Source organism: Myotis nattereri (assembly GCF_964212035.1).
Source record: "Myotis nattereri genome assembly, chromosome: 9".
NCBI lineage: Eukaryota > Metazoa > Chordata > Mammalia > Chiroptera > Vespertilionidae > Myotis > Myotis nattereri.
In genome coordinates this window covers 17,050,059-17,064,196 of record NC_138084.1, presented here as the reverse complement: position 1 = coordinate 17,064,196, position 14,138 = coordinate 17,050,059, and the positions used below count along the sequence as shown (strand labels likewise).

The window sequence follows — 14,138 nt, the reverse complement described above, 5'->3', positions numbered from 1 at the left end:
TTCAAGGGTTCTATACTTATTTCATCTCCTTTCCAGACTCTCATCTATTTAGGCCTAAGCATTAACATAATTTCTATCACTACATTCTGACAGTTGCAGGCATAAACATCACTGAGCTGATTCTATAATGATCTTAAGATCCTAAGCCAGCAATTTTCAAACTTTCTCATATCATGGCACACATAAACTAATTATTAAAATTCTGCAGCACACTAAAAAATATATTCTATTTTTTGCCAATCTGACAAAAATAGATATAATTGATTTATTTTTTAAAAAATAATAGTAATTACCCTTTTTGCTCCAAAGTGACTTTTTCTTGTTGTTAATCCTCACCCAAGGATATTTTTCCATTGATTTTTAGAGGAAGGGAGGGGGAGAGACACAGAGAAGAGAAACATAGATGTGGTTGCCTCCCCCACATGCCCCAACCAGGGCCAGGGATGGAGACTGTAATCAAGGTACTTGCCCTTGACCAGAATCAAACCTGGGACTCTTCAGTACATGGGCTAATGCTCTAACCACTGCACAACCAGCTAGGGTCAAAGTGCCTTTTAAAAAAATCAGGTGCCTATATTTGTATATAAGAATTTCTGGTAATCAATGACATGCAAGCTTATTATGTGACATGGCCAATTAGATGCAACTCTATTCTATGACCTATACATTTATGACTCAAGACTGGGCATTCACACCTGACAGCTATTGGTGTGTTGGCTGTTGTTATTTTTTTATTTGACAATCTAAGTGAAAAGAGGTCAGTGCCCCTGACTGAATAACCAGGTATTGCATGTTTTAAAATTTCTGTGGCACACCGGTTGAAAATCTCTGGCCTAACATATTCCAGGCCATGATTACAGGTTCCTAATCCACAAAGTCAGTGGGGAATAGATCAATTTACACAACATGATGAGAGGTTGTTTTCTTCACTAATAGTTGAAAAGGCAAATATAAACCCTGGCTAGCAGATAGAAAGGGCAACCGATAGATATTCACAGGTATCCCTGTAATTTACACCAGAATACTAAAAAGAGGTCCCTGACACACTTACCAAAGGGTACTCAGCTTTGGCTTTTGTTTGCTCAATGGTTAGAGCTTTCCAGTCTCTGCAATTTTCTTTTCTCCATATATATTTTCTTCTCTAGGCCTATACATGTAAGTGACTTCATAATTTTTAAAAAAGAAAAAAGAATGAAAACAAAAATAAAACCCTCCACGAGTGTTTAAAAATTTAAACCAGGAAATATTTTATTAAATTAATCTATAAGGAGTGGTCACTAAATGGTCATTAAATTGAGGGTGAATGCTTCAAAACAGCATGCCTCTAAAAGAGACCAAATTTAAATGAGCAGGGGTTGTTCTCAACCAAAGATAGATGCATTTCAGCAGAGTTGTATGGTTTGATGAGCCATAAGGAAAACAGTAAGTAGTGAGCAATATACATGTCCAGATGGTGATTAAGACAGGGAGTTAAGATACTTAAATGCTACAGAGCCTTAAGGAGCACTTGTTCAGGGTTCAAGGAATAGGTAGACGGTCAGATACTGAAGCTTTTCAACCAACCTGAGACTTTGATTTGTTTGTAGACTGATTATCAGCATCGACACAAATTGGTCTTTCTGAAAAAGCCACTAATAGAGGGACCACCAAATATCTATAGGTTTCCCTCTCTCTGTTAGCCAGGGTTTATATTTGCCTTTTCAACTATTAGTGAAGAAAACAACCTCTCATCACGTTGTATAAACTGTTCTATTCCCCACTGACTTTGTGGATTAGGAACCTGTAATCATGGCCTGGAATGGCTTAGGCCAGAGATTTTCAACTGGTGTGCCACAGAATTTTTAAAACATGCAACACCTGATTATTCAGTCAGGGGCACTGACCTCTTTTCACTTAGATTGTATATTAAATATGCCAAGCCTTTGAGACATATAATTTAAACAATAAACACCCAAGAAAATAAATAATGGGCTAGGCTTTTCAAATACTTCATAGATTAACTGAGTACTGGATAAATAAAATATATAAAATCCTGAGCAAAAGTCTAGGTATTACTAGACATTGATATTATTTATTGGATGCAAATTTATCTGTAATATAACTATGTCCTTTTGGCTGACTACAATTTCTCTCTCTCTCCATGCCTTTTTTAAAAAGTTATCTTTATTATTGAAAGTATTACAGATATCCCCCCACTTTCCCCCATTGATCCCCTCCACTCTGCTTCCAGCCCCTCTCTAGGCCTTCCTCACACTATTGTCTGTCCATGAGCTATGCATATATACATATAAGTTCATTGGTTAGTCTTTCCCCACCCCCACCCCCCAACCCCTTCCCTCTGAAATAAGTCAGTCTGTTCCATGCTTCAATGTCTCTGGATCTTTTTTTGTTCATTCGTTTATTTTGTTCATTAGATACTAGGCTTGTCTTTCTCTGACTGGCTTATTTCACTTAGCATTATACCCTCCAGGCCCTTCCAGGCTGTCTCAAAGGGTAAGAGATCCTTCTTTTATTATTACTAGTGGCCCAATGCACGGATTTGTGCACATTGAAAGGAAATTAATTAGAAGAAATATATATATATATATATATTTTAAATATATTTTATTGATTTTTTACAGAGAGGAAGGGAAAGAGATAGAGAGTTAGAAACATCGATGAGAGAGAAACATCGATCAGCTGCCTCCTGCACATCTCCCACTGGGGATGTGCCCGAAACCCAGGTACATGCCCTTGACCGGAATCGAACCTGGGACCTTTCAGTCCACAGGCCGACGCTCTATCCACTGAGCCAAACCGGTTTTGGCATAGAAGAAATATTTTAATATCACTATTCATCCTTTCTCTATAATAGAAGTGTCAACCAAATTCACAATTCACAATGACAACTCAGGCATGTGCCCTGCTGTGTGCAATTGGCGGCAGCGAGAGCTTTATATGTATCATGCATGCACAAGTCAACTTAGCCTTTTATATATATAGAATAAACTTGCTTAATTAGCCCTGCTTTCTGATTTAGCTAAACTTTTTCCAGCCCAGTGAAGCACCCCAACTTCTCTTTCAGGTAATTGTCGGCAACACAACAGTAAACATCAACACACAGCAGATTATTATTATAGATCTCGAAGGGAGAACAAAGGGTAAAATATTTAACTGCAGCAGTGTTTGACTATATTCTGTGCAGTGAGAAAATCTGAAGTCATTTTCAAGGTCCACCATTTCTTACTTCCTTTCAGTTGGGTCAAGTTTCTAAGCTTTCTAAATCTCCATTTTCTGGCTAATGAAAAAAAACATAGCTGTAACCTGTTTGGCTCAGTGGATAGAGCATCGGCCTGCAGACCGAAAGGTCCCAGGTTCGATTCCAGTCAAGGGCATGTACCTTGGTTGCAGGCACATCCCCAGTAGGGGGCGTGCAAGAGGCAGCTGAATCGATGTTTCTCTCTCATCGATGTTTCTAACTTTCTATCCCTCTACCTCTCCCTTCCTCTCTGTAAAAAAATCAATAAAATATATTTTAAAAAATATTTAAAATGCATATACTCCTGACCTGCTGATTCTACTTTGTGGAATTGATCCTTGCAGATATACTAATAAGGGAACAAAACTGGTTATTCAGTGCAGTATTTTTAGTAGTAGCAAAAGGCTAAAAACAACTTACTGTCTACCAACAGAAAACTGGTTAAATAAATTATTTATATACTATACAGCTAAAAAAGAATGAGGAGGCTCTCTTCTGATAAATTACTCTGAGATATATTAAATGAAAAAAGTATGCACTGTATTCTCCTTTATGTACCTAATAAAATAAACTCTAGAAGGATACTCAGGAAAACAGTAACAATGGTTACTGGTGAGTGACTAGCTATGGATGAGAACTGGCAGGAGGGGGGCGGGGGAAGGGTGGCAGGAGACTTACTATAAACTTCTTTATATATTTTTTTTAAATATATTTTATTGATTTTTTACAGAGAGGAAGTGAGAGGGATAGACAGTTAGAAACATCAATGAGAAACCTCGATCAGCTGCCTCTTGCACACCCCTTACTGGGGATGTGCCCGCAACCAAGGTACATGCCCTTGACCGGAATCGAACCTGGGACCCTTCAGTCCACAGGCCGACGCTCTATCCACTGAGCCAAACCGGTCAGGGCTATATTTTTTTTTTTAAACTTCTTTATATTTTAAATCAGTTTCTGTATTATCAATTGAAAATTTTAAACTAGAATTGTTTTTCATTAAAAATGTGTATAGTACATCTAAACAATTGAATATTATTCAATGATAAGAAGAAATGAGCTATCGAGCCAGGAAAAGACATTCAGGGACCTTAAATGCTTAAGTGAAAGAAGCCAATTTATTGGCTGACTCCAACTCTATGACATTCTGGAGAAGTAAAACTTTAAAGACGGTAAAAAGATTAGTGATTGCCAAGGGTTGAGGTGCAGGTCTAAAGATGAAGAGGTAGAACACAGAGAATTTTTAGAGCAGTGAAACTATTCTGCATGATACTATAATGACAGTTACATGACATTACATATTTATTAAAATCCATAGAACTGACAACACAAAGACTGAACCCTAATGTAAGCTTTGCACTTTAGTTAATAATAATGTCTCAACACTGGTTCATATCAGTTATAACAAAGGTACTATACTAATGCCAGGTATTAATAGTAAGAAAAACTGGGTAGGGGAGAGCGGGGAATATCATGGGAACTCTGTATAATATCTGCTCAATTTTCTGTAAACTTGAACCCGCTCTAAAAAATAAGGTCTATTTTTTAAAATTTGTGTGCATACATCTCTTTTTCATCCAGTAAATGCCTTACACGCTGATGGTGCTCAATAAAGTACTAGCTACAGCCTTAGTGGTCAAGAGCTCTACGACTGCCTAGCTGTGCGGCCTCATTTGTGTGAGTTACCTCTTCAGCCTCAGTTTCTCCGGCTGCAAAATGGAAGAAAAAGCAGTATTTCCTCCTGGGCTGTTGTGACGATTCAAAAAAGAATGCATGTAAGATGTTTAGTAGAGTGCGTAATGTAAAAGAAACGCTCACAACTGGTAGTTGCCGCTATGTAATGGTAAAATTATTGTTCAAGAATGCCTGATTTGGCACTTCGAGGTTCATGGTTACTCCACTACCAGCATATCAATACCCGCCCCCCCCCCCCCACGAGGACCCCAAATTCTCAACTCCAACCTATCCCACTTTGAACACAATCCTCATCGCCTGAGCTGCAGCCCGTCCACTTCAGACATTCTTTACTCCCCAGGTGCTGTTTTCCGCTTCGCTGGGCCTAACGGGCTTAGGACCCGGACGCGCCCCCTTCCCTGCTCCTCCCCATCCCAGCTCGACCGGGTCCCACACAGACCCCGCCCCCGCCCCCCGCCTAATTTGTGGGCACTTCTTTTCTTCCCCAAGGCTCCTACCCAGATACTCGTAGTCTGGTAGGGCTAGGCGCTCCGGACTCAGCATCATTGCACAAGGAGAGCTTCCAAGCTGTAGCTCTCCGGCTTCCGGAAGCTAGGTCACCAGCACTCTCCGTTGCCATGGCACCTACGCAGCCGGAGGAGAGGAAAGAGGCGGAGGGGGTGTCACGCAAACAGTTTCCGTACCGCAACGCGAAGCTGGCCACCCGAGTTCCGGGAGCGGTTGCTTTGCAGCGGTCCAGTCTTCTTAGAACTCAAGAATGCTCGAGGAGTTAGTTGGTTTTAGAAGAATTTGAACGGAAAAAAATTATTGCCAGCCTCCCATATTCTCAATTTCTGAATTTCATAACTATTCCTGCTTTATACAGCTGTTATCCTCACAATAGAGCCCACCCCTAAATTTCCGTAAGCAATATCTCATTACCTATTTTTATCTATTATTTACTATATTTGCTACAAAATGTTTCCAAGTGCTTATATCTTGGTTGCTCCTGTAACAAGGCTGCTCATTAAAATTTGTGTACATTCATCCTATAACAGAACGTGCTCATTAAATCCTCTAGGATTCATTAACATTTCCTCTCAAAATCCTCTATCTTTAGTCCCTCCTTCTACTCCTATGCCTTATTGTTTTGTACCCTTTCCAAGTGTTTTGTTTTGTTTTGTTTTTTTCTACCAAGGCACTTCACTTTTTTTTTCCTTTTTTTAAAAGGATCACTCTTTTTTTAAAAAAAATTTTTTTTTTTATTGATTTCAGAGAGGAAGGGAGAGGAAGAGAGAGAGATAGAAACATCAATGATGACAGAGAATCATTGATTGGCTGCTTCATGCATGCCCCTTACTGGGGCTTCAGCCAGCAATCCGGGCATGTCCCCTTAACTAGAATCGAACCCCGGACCCTTCAGTCCATAGGCAGAGACCTTATCCACTACCAGCGGTTCTCAACCTGTGGGTCACGACCCCTTTGGGGGTCGAACGAGCCTTTCACAGGGGTCGCCTAAGATCATCAGTAAACACATATATGCCAACCACTGGGAGGACAGATTGACCTCCTGCCCTTGAACTTTCAGTTTCTTTTCTGGAATCACTGACCAAGATGCCAAGTCCTGCTTTTCTTGGTGACTTAGATGTGTGAGCTTTGAGAGCATGGCAACCGAGCCACAAGGTTACAGCTCAACATTAACACCTACTCTGTTTGAGAGACTCTTCTGGGTATGGGGATACAAGTATGAATAAAAATGGTATTTGTTAGGTTTTTAATACACACACACACAAAAGAAAACACATATATAATTACATATTGTTTTTGTGATTAATCACTATGCTTTAATTATGTTCAATTTGTAACAATGAAATTGGGGCTCACCACAACATGAGGCACTGTATTAAAGGGCTGTGGCATTAGGAAGGTTGAGAACCACTGCGCTAAGCCAAACACGCTAGGGCAACACTTCACTTCTTGAGGGGATGGGATGCACAAACCAAGACACCTATTGGATTTCTTTCTTTTTTTTTTTTTTATTGGATTTCTTTACTCATATGCCTAATTGCTCACTTCTTTAAGAGGGGATAATGTTCATTGCTCTTTACGTTTCCAGAGATCCCCATATTTCTCTTTTTGCTCCCCTTCATTCCCAAAAGCAGGTTAATGGTCTGTAGCACTTGTCACAGTTGAAACCTATTAGAAAAAGCCACTCTGCTCTCACTTTTTAATATATATATATATATATATATATATATATTATTGACTTTTTACAGAGAGGAAGGGGGAGGGATAGAGAGTTAGAAACATGAATGAGAGAGAAGCATCGATCAGCTGCCTCCTGCACACCTCCTACTGGGGATGTGCCTGCAACCAAGGTACATGCCCTTGACCGGAATCGAACGTGGGACCCTTCAGTCTCCAGGCCAACGCTCTATCCAGTGAGCCAAACCAGCTAGGGCCTGCTCTCACTTTTTTAGTTTGTCTCCCCGCCCCCCCCCCAAAGAGAAGGTGAGGTTTTGTGAAAAGAAAGAAAACAAAAATCATGCTATCAAAAGAATGACTGGGAAACCGGTGGACCACCTACATTGGGAGGAAAAAGAAAAAGGAGGTTCTTCTCTTTGTGTTTTGAGTGGTCTATTCTTAGCCTCCTCTACCAGGAGCTTCAAACCTCCTAATTCTCCCTTTCCCTTAAAATTGTATATGTGTCTCATTTCTAGGTTCCTGTGAGTCACTCTGTGTTTAGATGCGGTAAGGATAAAGGGACAGACCCAAACTAGGAACAGCATTTATTATTTTGAGGCAATGAATTTACTAATTTGATATTTGATGTGAAGTCCTACAAATATGATGAAAATATTTGTCTTCTTCCTCCACCCTCACCTTCCATTCTCCTTACCAATGCAGTTTAAAGGTATGGGAGTTTATAACTTTCACACCTGTGGCTTATTACTATTATTAATAAAGTAATAGGATAGTAATTATTGAGGGTTACAATTTCATTCTATTTCCAAGCAAACTTGAAGCTATTTGCAGATCATTTCATTTGTCCTGAGAACTTTCTAAGGCACTTCTCCTTGCCTAAGTAGGAAAACTGAGGAATATAGGAAGATGAATTGTCTATCATCATCCAGCCAATAGTGGGTGACCTGAAACTGGATCGCACTATCCCAACCCCCAGGCTAGTGGTCTGACCACTAAACCACACAGCCTCTTTTTTTAGGGTTTATTGGCTTGGTTTTTATTTATTCATTTTTCTTTTGCTCTGCCCTGCCAGCAACTGGAAGCTACAAGATAAAAGAAGCGAATTTTCAGTCCAGGCTGAACATTTGACATCCTTTTATTTGTGGAGCATTATCCTGGGGCTTGGAGGATGCTGCTGCTGAGGTCTGTGTGGTGGAGCTGGGAACCAGCCCCAAGAATATAGCTTTGTTTGGGCATTAACCCATTTGCGGTTATAATAATGATAAGTTTCAGCACCAGTGGCGCCCGACTGTTAATGACTCAAAGAAAGCTAAATAAGAACAAGATGTCATCTGTGGAGCAATTTGTAGGTTTTTCCTACAGCTCCATTCCTTCCATAAAAATCCTAAGGACCCTTACATTTAGAGACAGTCTCTATTCTTAATGTCCTGAACAGTCTGTGAAGACTTAGAAAGGGGAGGTGGTTGCTAGACTAAGGCTTCAAGAAAATTTGGGGTTGCAGAAGTAACAGGTAGACTTTATTGCTGGTGGAAATACTGACTGTTGACAGTTTTCTTCTTTATATTTTTCTATATTCACAAAAGTTTTCTATAATAGGCATGTATTATAACCTGAAAACAAACCAAGACAATACATGAGTGGCTTGAAGATTTTGAAAATATTCTTCCAACAGAAGTGATGACCTTTCAACTAGTGTTTGGTTTTCTTAATAAAGAGCCACCACTTTTAGATTTATCTTCTGCCATAGATTATGCAATAATAGATTTTGGCAACACTTCAGTGGTGGAGGGAATATTTCAGTGAAACATACAAAACATCAATCTTAAGAAAAGTGGAAGTACGTAAGAGTTGTTAAAGCCAAGTATATTTTTGTGACCCTGTTGAATATCAAGGAAAGAAAAAAAAAGTCATCCTTCTATTTAGGTGGGCTTTTCAAGTTCTTAAATTATCATAGCATGTTTCTGAAAATTTTACCCAAACTAATAGTCATCCACTAAATCAGAAGACAACTTCACAATCCTGAAAATAAGCAGGCATTATAAAATTGATTAAAACAGAGAGGGCATGAGATATTAAAGTATTATAGCATAAGGAATGGAAACATCAACCTCAAAACAATAGAAGAAACACCCACAAGAGAGAGTACATGTTGAGATGTCAATTTATCAGATTATAATTAGTAATTATAAAGAGAAAATTAACAGACATCACTGGCTCTGCCAAGGACCTATGAAGAGATTGATAGGAAAGAAAATCTTCCCTGGAATTGAAAACTTCAGAAAAAAATCAATATACTGGTTTTAAACCTCAAGGAAACAATAAGAAAAGAGAAAATTCAGGCTGAATTATTGCTACAAAACAGGTTCAAGAAACTAGGACAAGCTTTTATCAACTCATCAAGCAGAAAAGATGCTAAAGGCGCTTCTACTAAGAAATGCAGGTCATGAAATTCATTCATGACCAGCTACCAGGCTCTTGCTCTTCTTAAAAGATTTATCCTCCTTAGGAACAAAGCAGAAGCTAAATGTGATACCACCATATGGAATTAACATGATTAAACTAAAAATGCTATTTTGGACTACTACGGGTCAACAGACCAGAGCTTTGGGAGAATTTGCAAAGAAAACACCCACAAACTCTGGCACAGTTAAAAATAACTAATGCGCCCAGCCAGCGTGGCTCAGTGGTTAAGCGTCGACCTATGAACCAGGAGGTCACAGTTCGATTCCCTGTCAGGGCACATGCCCAGGTTGTGGACTCGATCCCCAGTGTGGGATGTGCAGGAGGCAGCCAATTAATGATTCTCTCCCATCATTGATGTTTCTATCTCTCTCTCTCCCTCTCCCCTCCTCTCTGAAATAAATAAAAATATTTTTAAAAAATAACTAATGCATTACAAGAACGTGGTTAAGAAGACACGGCTTAAATTGAACTGGAAGCTGGAAGGCAAATTGCAGACTTGTACCTCTTGTTATTTTATATTTTCAAACGCTGCTAAAAGAGCTGGAATTACACTTTCATATAATTTGAAAAGGAGGAAGGTTTTTCTGATTCTTCTTGGTAGCTTACAAAAATTAGCTGGGCCTTCCTCTGTCCTAGATGATACGCTTTAATAATCACTTATGTCATTTTTAAAAAATTCTTTAAATTCTCCTACTAGATTATGAATTCCTTGAGGGCAGAGACTTCATTCATCTTTATATTTCTCGGATCATGCATAGTGCCTGGTAAAATAAATGCTTGAATTCCATAAGTAGATTTTCCTTCCTGTAAGTTAAAAGTCTAAAAAGCAAAGTCAATCCAACCCATAGGACTTATGGTTGCCTCATCTGAACCAATTTATTATATAAAAAGTCCAGAAAAATGCAAGGTACCATTGAAAAAGGCATTAAAAATTAATCAGAAAACATTGGCAGCCCGGACCAAGTAACTCAGTTGGTTAGAGTGTTGTCCCTATACACAAATGTTGAGAGTTTGATCTCCGGTCAGGGCACATACAAGAAGCAGCCAATGAATACATAAATAAGTGGAACAATGAATAAATATTTCTCTCTCCCTTTCTTTCTCTCTAAATAAATCAATATTTTTTTAAAACTACAGTATTAAAAAATAAAGCATTGGCATATCCTTCCTACACCTAAATGCTGTATGTGACAGATCATCATATCTTAAGAAATGCCCAGAAAAAAAGTAACAAACTCAACAAAAAGCATAGAAACAATGCTACAATGTAGACAAGCCAAGAGAATTAGTTCAGGGGGGATGAAAGGGAATGTATTAGGAATCATTAAATAAACTTAGGATATGAACTGGAAGTCCCACATTTCAGAATCTTAGGATGAAAAGCTGCAGTCTCTGTGTCTATTTTTTCTCTGCCAAGCCATGAAGAGTGTATTGTTCTAATATTCAAATTTGACCATGTTACTTCCTTACTTAAAAAGCATTGCTGACTCACCATTACTAGGATGAAGTAACATTCCTTAACCTGCGGACATATACACTTCACAGTCCTGTTCCAACCCACCTTTCTAGCCACTTTGCCATTCACTCTTCCCTACATACTTCATACTCCAACCATACTTTCCTACTCACTGTTCCTAAACATACTGAGCTTTTCCACATCCTCCTGTTTGGGACATAAACTCTTCTCTCCACTAAGAGCGTATCGCTCCCACATTTGCTGCCTAGTGAACTCTTACACATCCTATAAGACCCAGGCTAAATGCCACCACCTCTATGAAACGGTATCCAACCTGCTAGATAAAATAAAAGCAGTGAGTGAGAACAAGGCAAATTTAGGGTGGTGAGGTGAACCTTCTCCAAGGCTGTGACATTGAGCTGAGACCAGCCATGGACAGGTCTGTCCGGGGAAACAGCATTCTAAGTAGAAGAGACAGACAGCTCATGTAAAGGGTGGAAAAAGAAAAAGACAGCATGTTGCTGAGCAGAAAGAAAGCCAGTATGGCTGGAGCGGAATGAATAAGGGGAAACGTGGTCAAAGAAGTAGGCAAAGGCCAGATCCTGAAGGACCCTGAAGGCTAAGGGAGAAGTATGGATGTTATTCTAAGTGTAACAGGAAGCCATTGGTGGGTTTTATGCCAAGAAATGACATGATCTGATTTACATTTTTTAAGAAGTCACCCAGGTTGCTTTGTACAGAATGAATTATAAAGGGGCAAGTGTGGGAACAGAGAGACCATTTACATAGATGCTTGATTCATGTTTGGTGTTAAAGCAAATGTTTATTCATTGATACATTTGTTTATGCATCATTCTAAATTTATCTTTGCTTCTGAAATAAGTAAGATATACTGAGATATTTGCTGCAAAGGGCTCTACTTATATATCCCAGGTGAGTGAATATGAAGCTTTCAGGAGATAAAAATGTACTAGAAAGTGCCACTATTCAGAAGGTGCCCCAAGTTAGGCCAGGGACCTGAATCAGCTATTATAACCCAGATTCAGGCATGAGTACCACTACTGAGCCGAAACATGAAAAGTGTTGATATTAGAAATGGTGGTATGGAGGATTTGCAAGGAAAGAAGCACAGAAATGTAAATCAGACTATTCCCTTATACTTTCCCTTGTTTCCTGGTCTCCAGCAGTATCACCCCTCCTCCCCCCAACCTAGAGAAAAGCATTGCTAAAAGTTAATGATACTTTTTCATAGATCCGATGGACCTATTTCCTGGCTCACAGCCTTTGCACATTCTGTTCCTTCTGCCTGGAAGACCCTCCCCACCTATTCTTATCCTGGTGACTCCTAATCAACTTAAGTGTCAGTGCCTCTGACAGGCCTTGCTTGAAACCCCAAATTTAAATCAAGTCTCTCCTTTAATAGACCCTGTGCTTTTCCTTGAACGCCCCTATTATATGTAGCTTTACATTCATTTGTGAGATCATTTTTTTAGATCATTCTTTTAATGCCTCTGTATATTTGTAGCCTCCACACCCATCAGACTGTAAGTTCCAGAGAGCCGATATATCTGTTTACCACTGTTTCTACACTGCCTGGCACATAATACACTGTAATAAATACTTACTATTACTAAGCGAATGAATACCAGAAATAGGCTTCCCAAGGCAAATCAGATGCCTTTAGCTCCTTTGGCTGAACTTTCTCTTGTTTTCCCTTCTATAAGAATCCCTGCCCTCTATTCACAGAAAGTGAATTGTAGAGAGAAGATGCAGCAATTCTTTGCAGATTCATGTTCTTAATGTTTTAAATCAGGGTCTCTCAACCTCAGCACTATTAAAATGTGGGGCTGGATATGTTTTTGTAGGAGGGAGGTCCTGCTCATTGTAGGCTATTTAGCAGGAACCCTGGCCTCTACTCATTAATTTGTCAGTAGTACTCCCAAAAATGTCTTCAGGTATTGCCCCATGTCTACAGAATCACTCTTGATTGAGAACCACTGTTTTAAAGTGTGAAACTTCAACCCTAGCTGTTTAGGCTCAGTAGATAGAGTGTCAACCTGTGGACTGAAGGGTCCCAGGTTCTATTCTGGTCAAGGGCACATGCCTGGGTTGTGGGCTCAAACCCCAGTACGGGGTGTGCAGGAGGCAGCTGATCAATGATTCTCTCTCATCATTGATGTTTCTATCTCACTCTCACTCTCCCTTCCTCTCTAAAATAAATACATGTATATTTCTTTTTTTTAAATAAAGTGTGAAACTTCAAATCTTTTGCTCTCTTTGAAGAATTGTGTTAAGAAATTCAGATTGTTGCATGATGCCGCTGTTATAAGAGAACTAGAGGCCAGGTGCACAAAAATTTGTGCACTGGGGGGGTCCCTCAGCCCAGCCTTCCCCCTCTCACAGTCCGGGAGCCCTCAGGGGATGTCCTACTGATGGCTTAGGCCCGCTCCCAGCGGGAAGTGGGCCTAAGCTGCAGTCTGGCCTCCCTCTGCAGGAAGGTGCTGCCCCCATCATCCCACTGCGGCTGCCTGCCCTCGGCCCTCGCAGCTGCCATGGCTTTGTCCAGAAGGACATCCGGAAGGACGTTTGGCTGTCTGGTCTAATTAGCATGTTATGCTTTTATTAGTATAGATTCTACCAACTCAACGGGATCAAAATCATGCCAAAATCATGTAGCATTCCCTGTGTTTTCTTTGAAAAGGCCATTAGTGATTGATCTAATTCGGGGCAATATTCTAATCTTGGAAATTCAGTTTCCTGGTCTGTCCTAGAAGGAGATGAAGGAGAGGGGTAGTGTTTCTGAGGAAACCAATGCCTCTGAGACCCCTCTGGAATTGGCAGCCCCCTACAACTTTTCAGGGGGCATGTCCCAGAGGACAATAAAAGGGAGACAAACAGTTCATTCTGGCATGCTTTTCAGGATCTCTCACTCCAAACAAGAAAGTCTGAGAGGCCTGGTAAAAATAAATATGGCTTAGCACTCCTGGCACAAGAGCAGTTTCTGACAGCCAAGACTTAACTCACCCTAGGGGGTGCCCCAGGCAGGGACTATGCACAAAGTCCGTTTCTACCCATTGATATTCCCAGTGACGAACAGCAGCCAGG

At 40.0% G+C, this 14,138-nt stretch overlaps 1 protein-coding gene across 1 annotated transcript in view; it reads right to left on the bottom strand.

Annotated features, from left to right (window-relative positions):
• CSTPP1 (centriolar satellite-associated tubulin polyglutamylase complex regulator 1) overlaps positions 1–5,549 on the bottom strand; it is a gene marked incomplete at its 5' end in the record, with an annotated part of 151,464 nt that extends 145,915 nt beyond the window's left edge. The window contains 2 exon segments of the mRNA XM_081099686.1: positions 5,428–5,521; positions 5,523–5,549. Coding sequence (XP_080955812.1) covers positions 5,428–5,521; positions 5,523–5,549 — 121 coding nt within the window.
• Between the last annotated feature and the right edge of the window lie 8,589 nt (positions 5,550–14,138).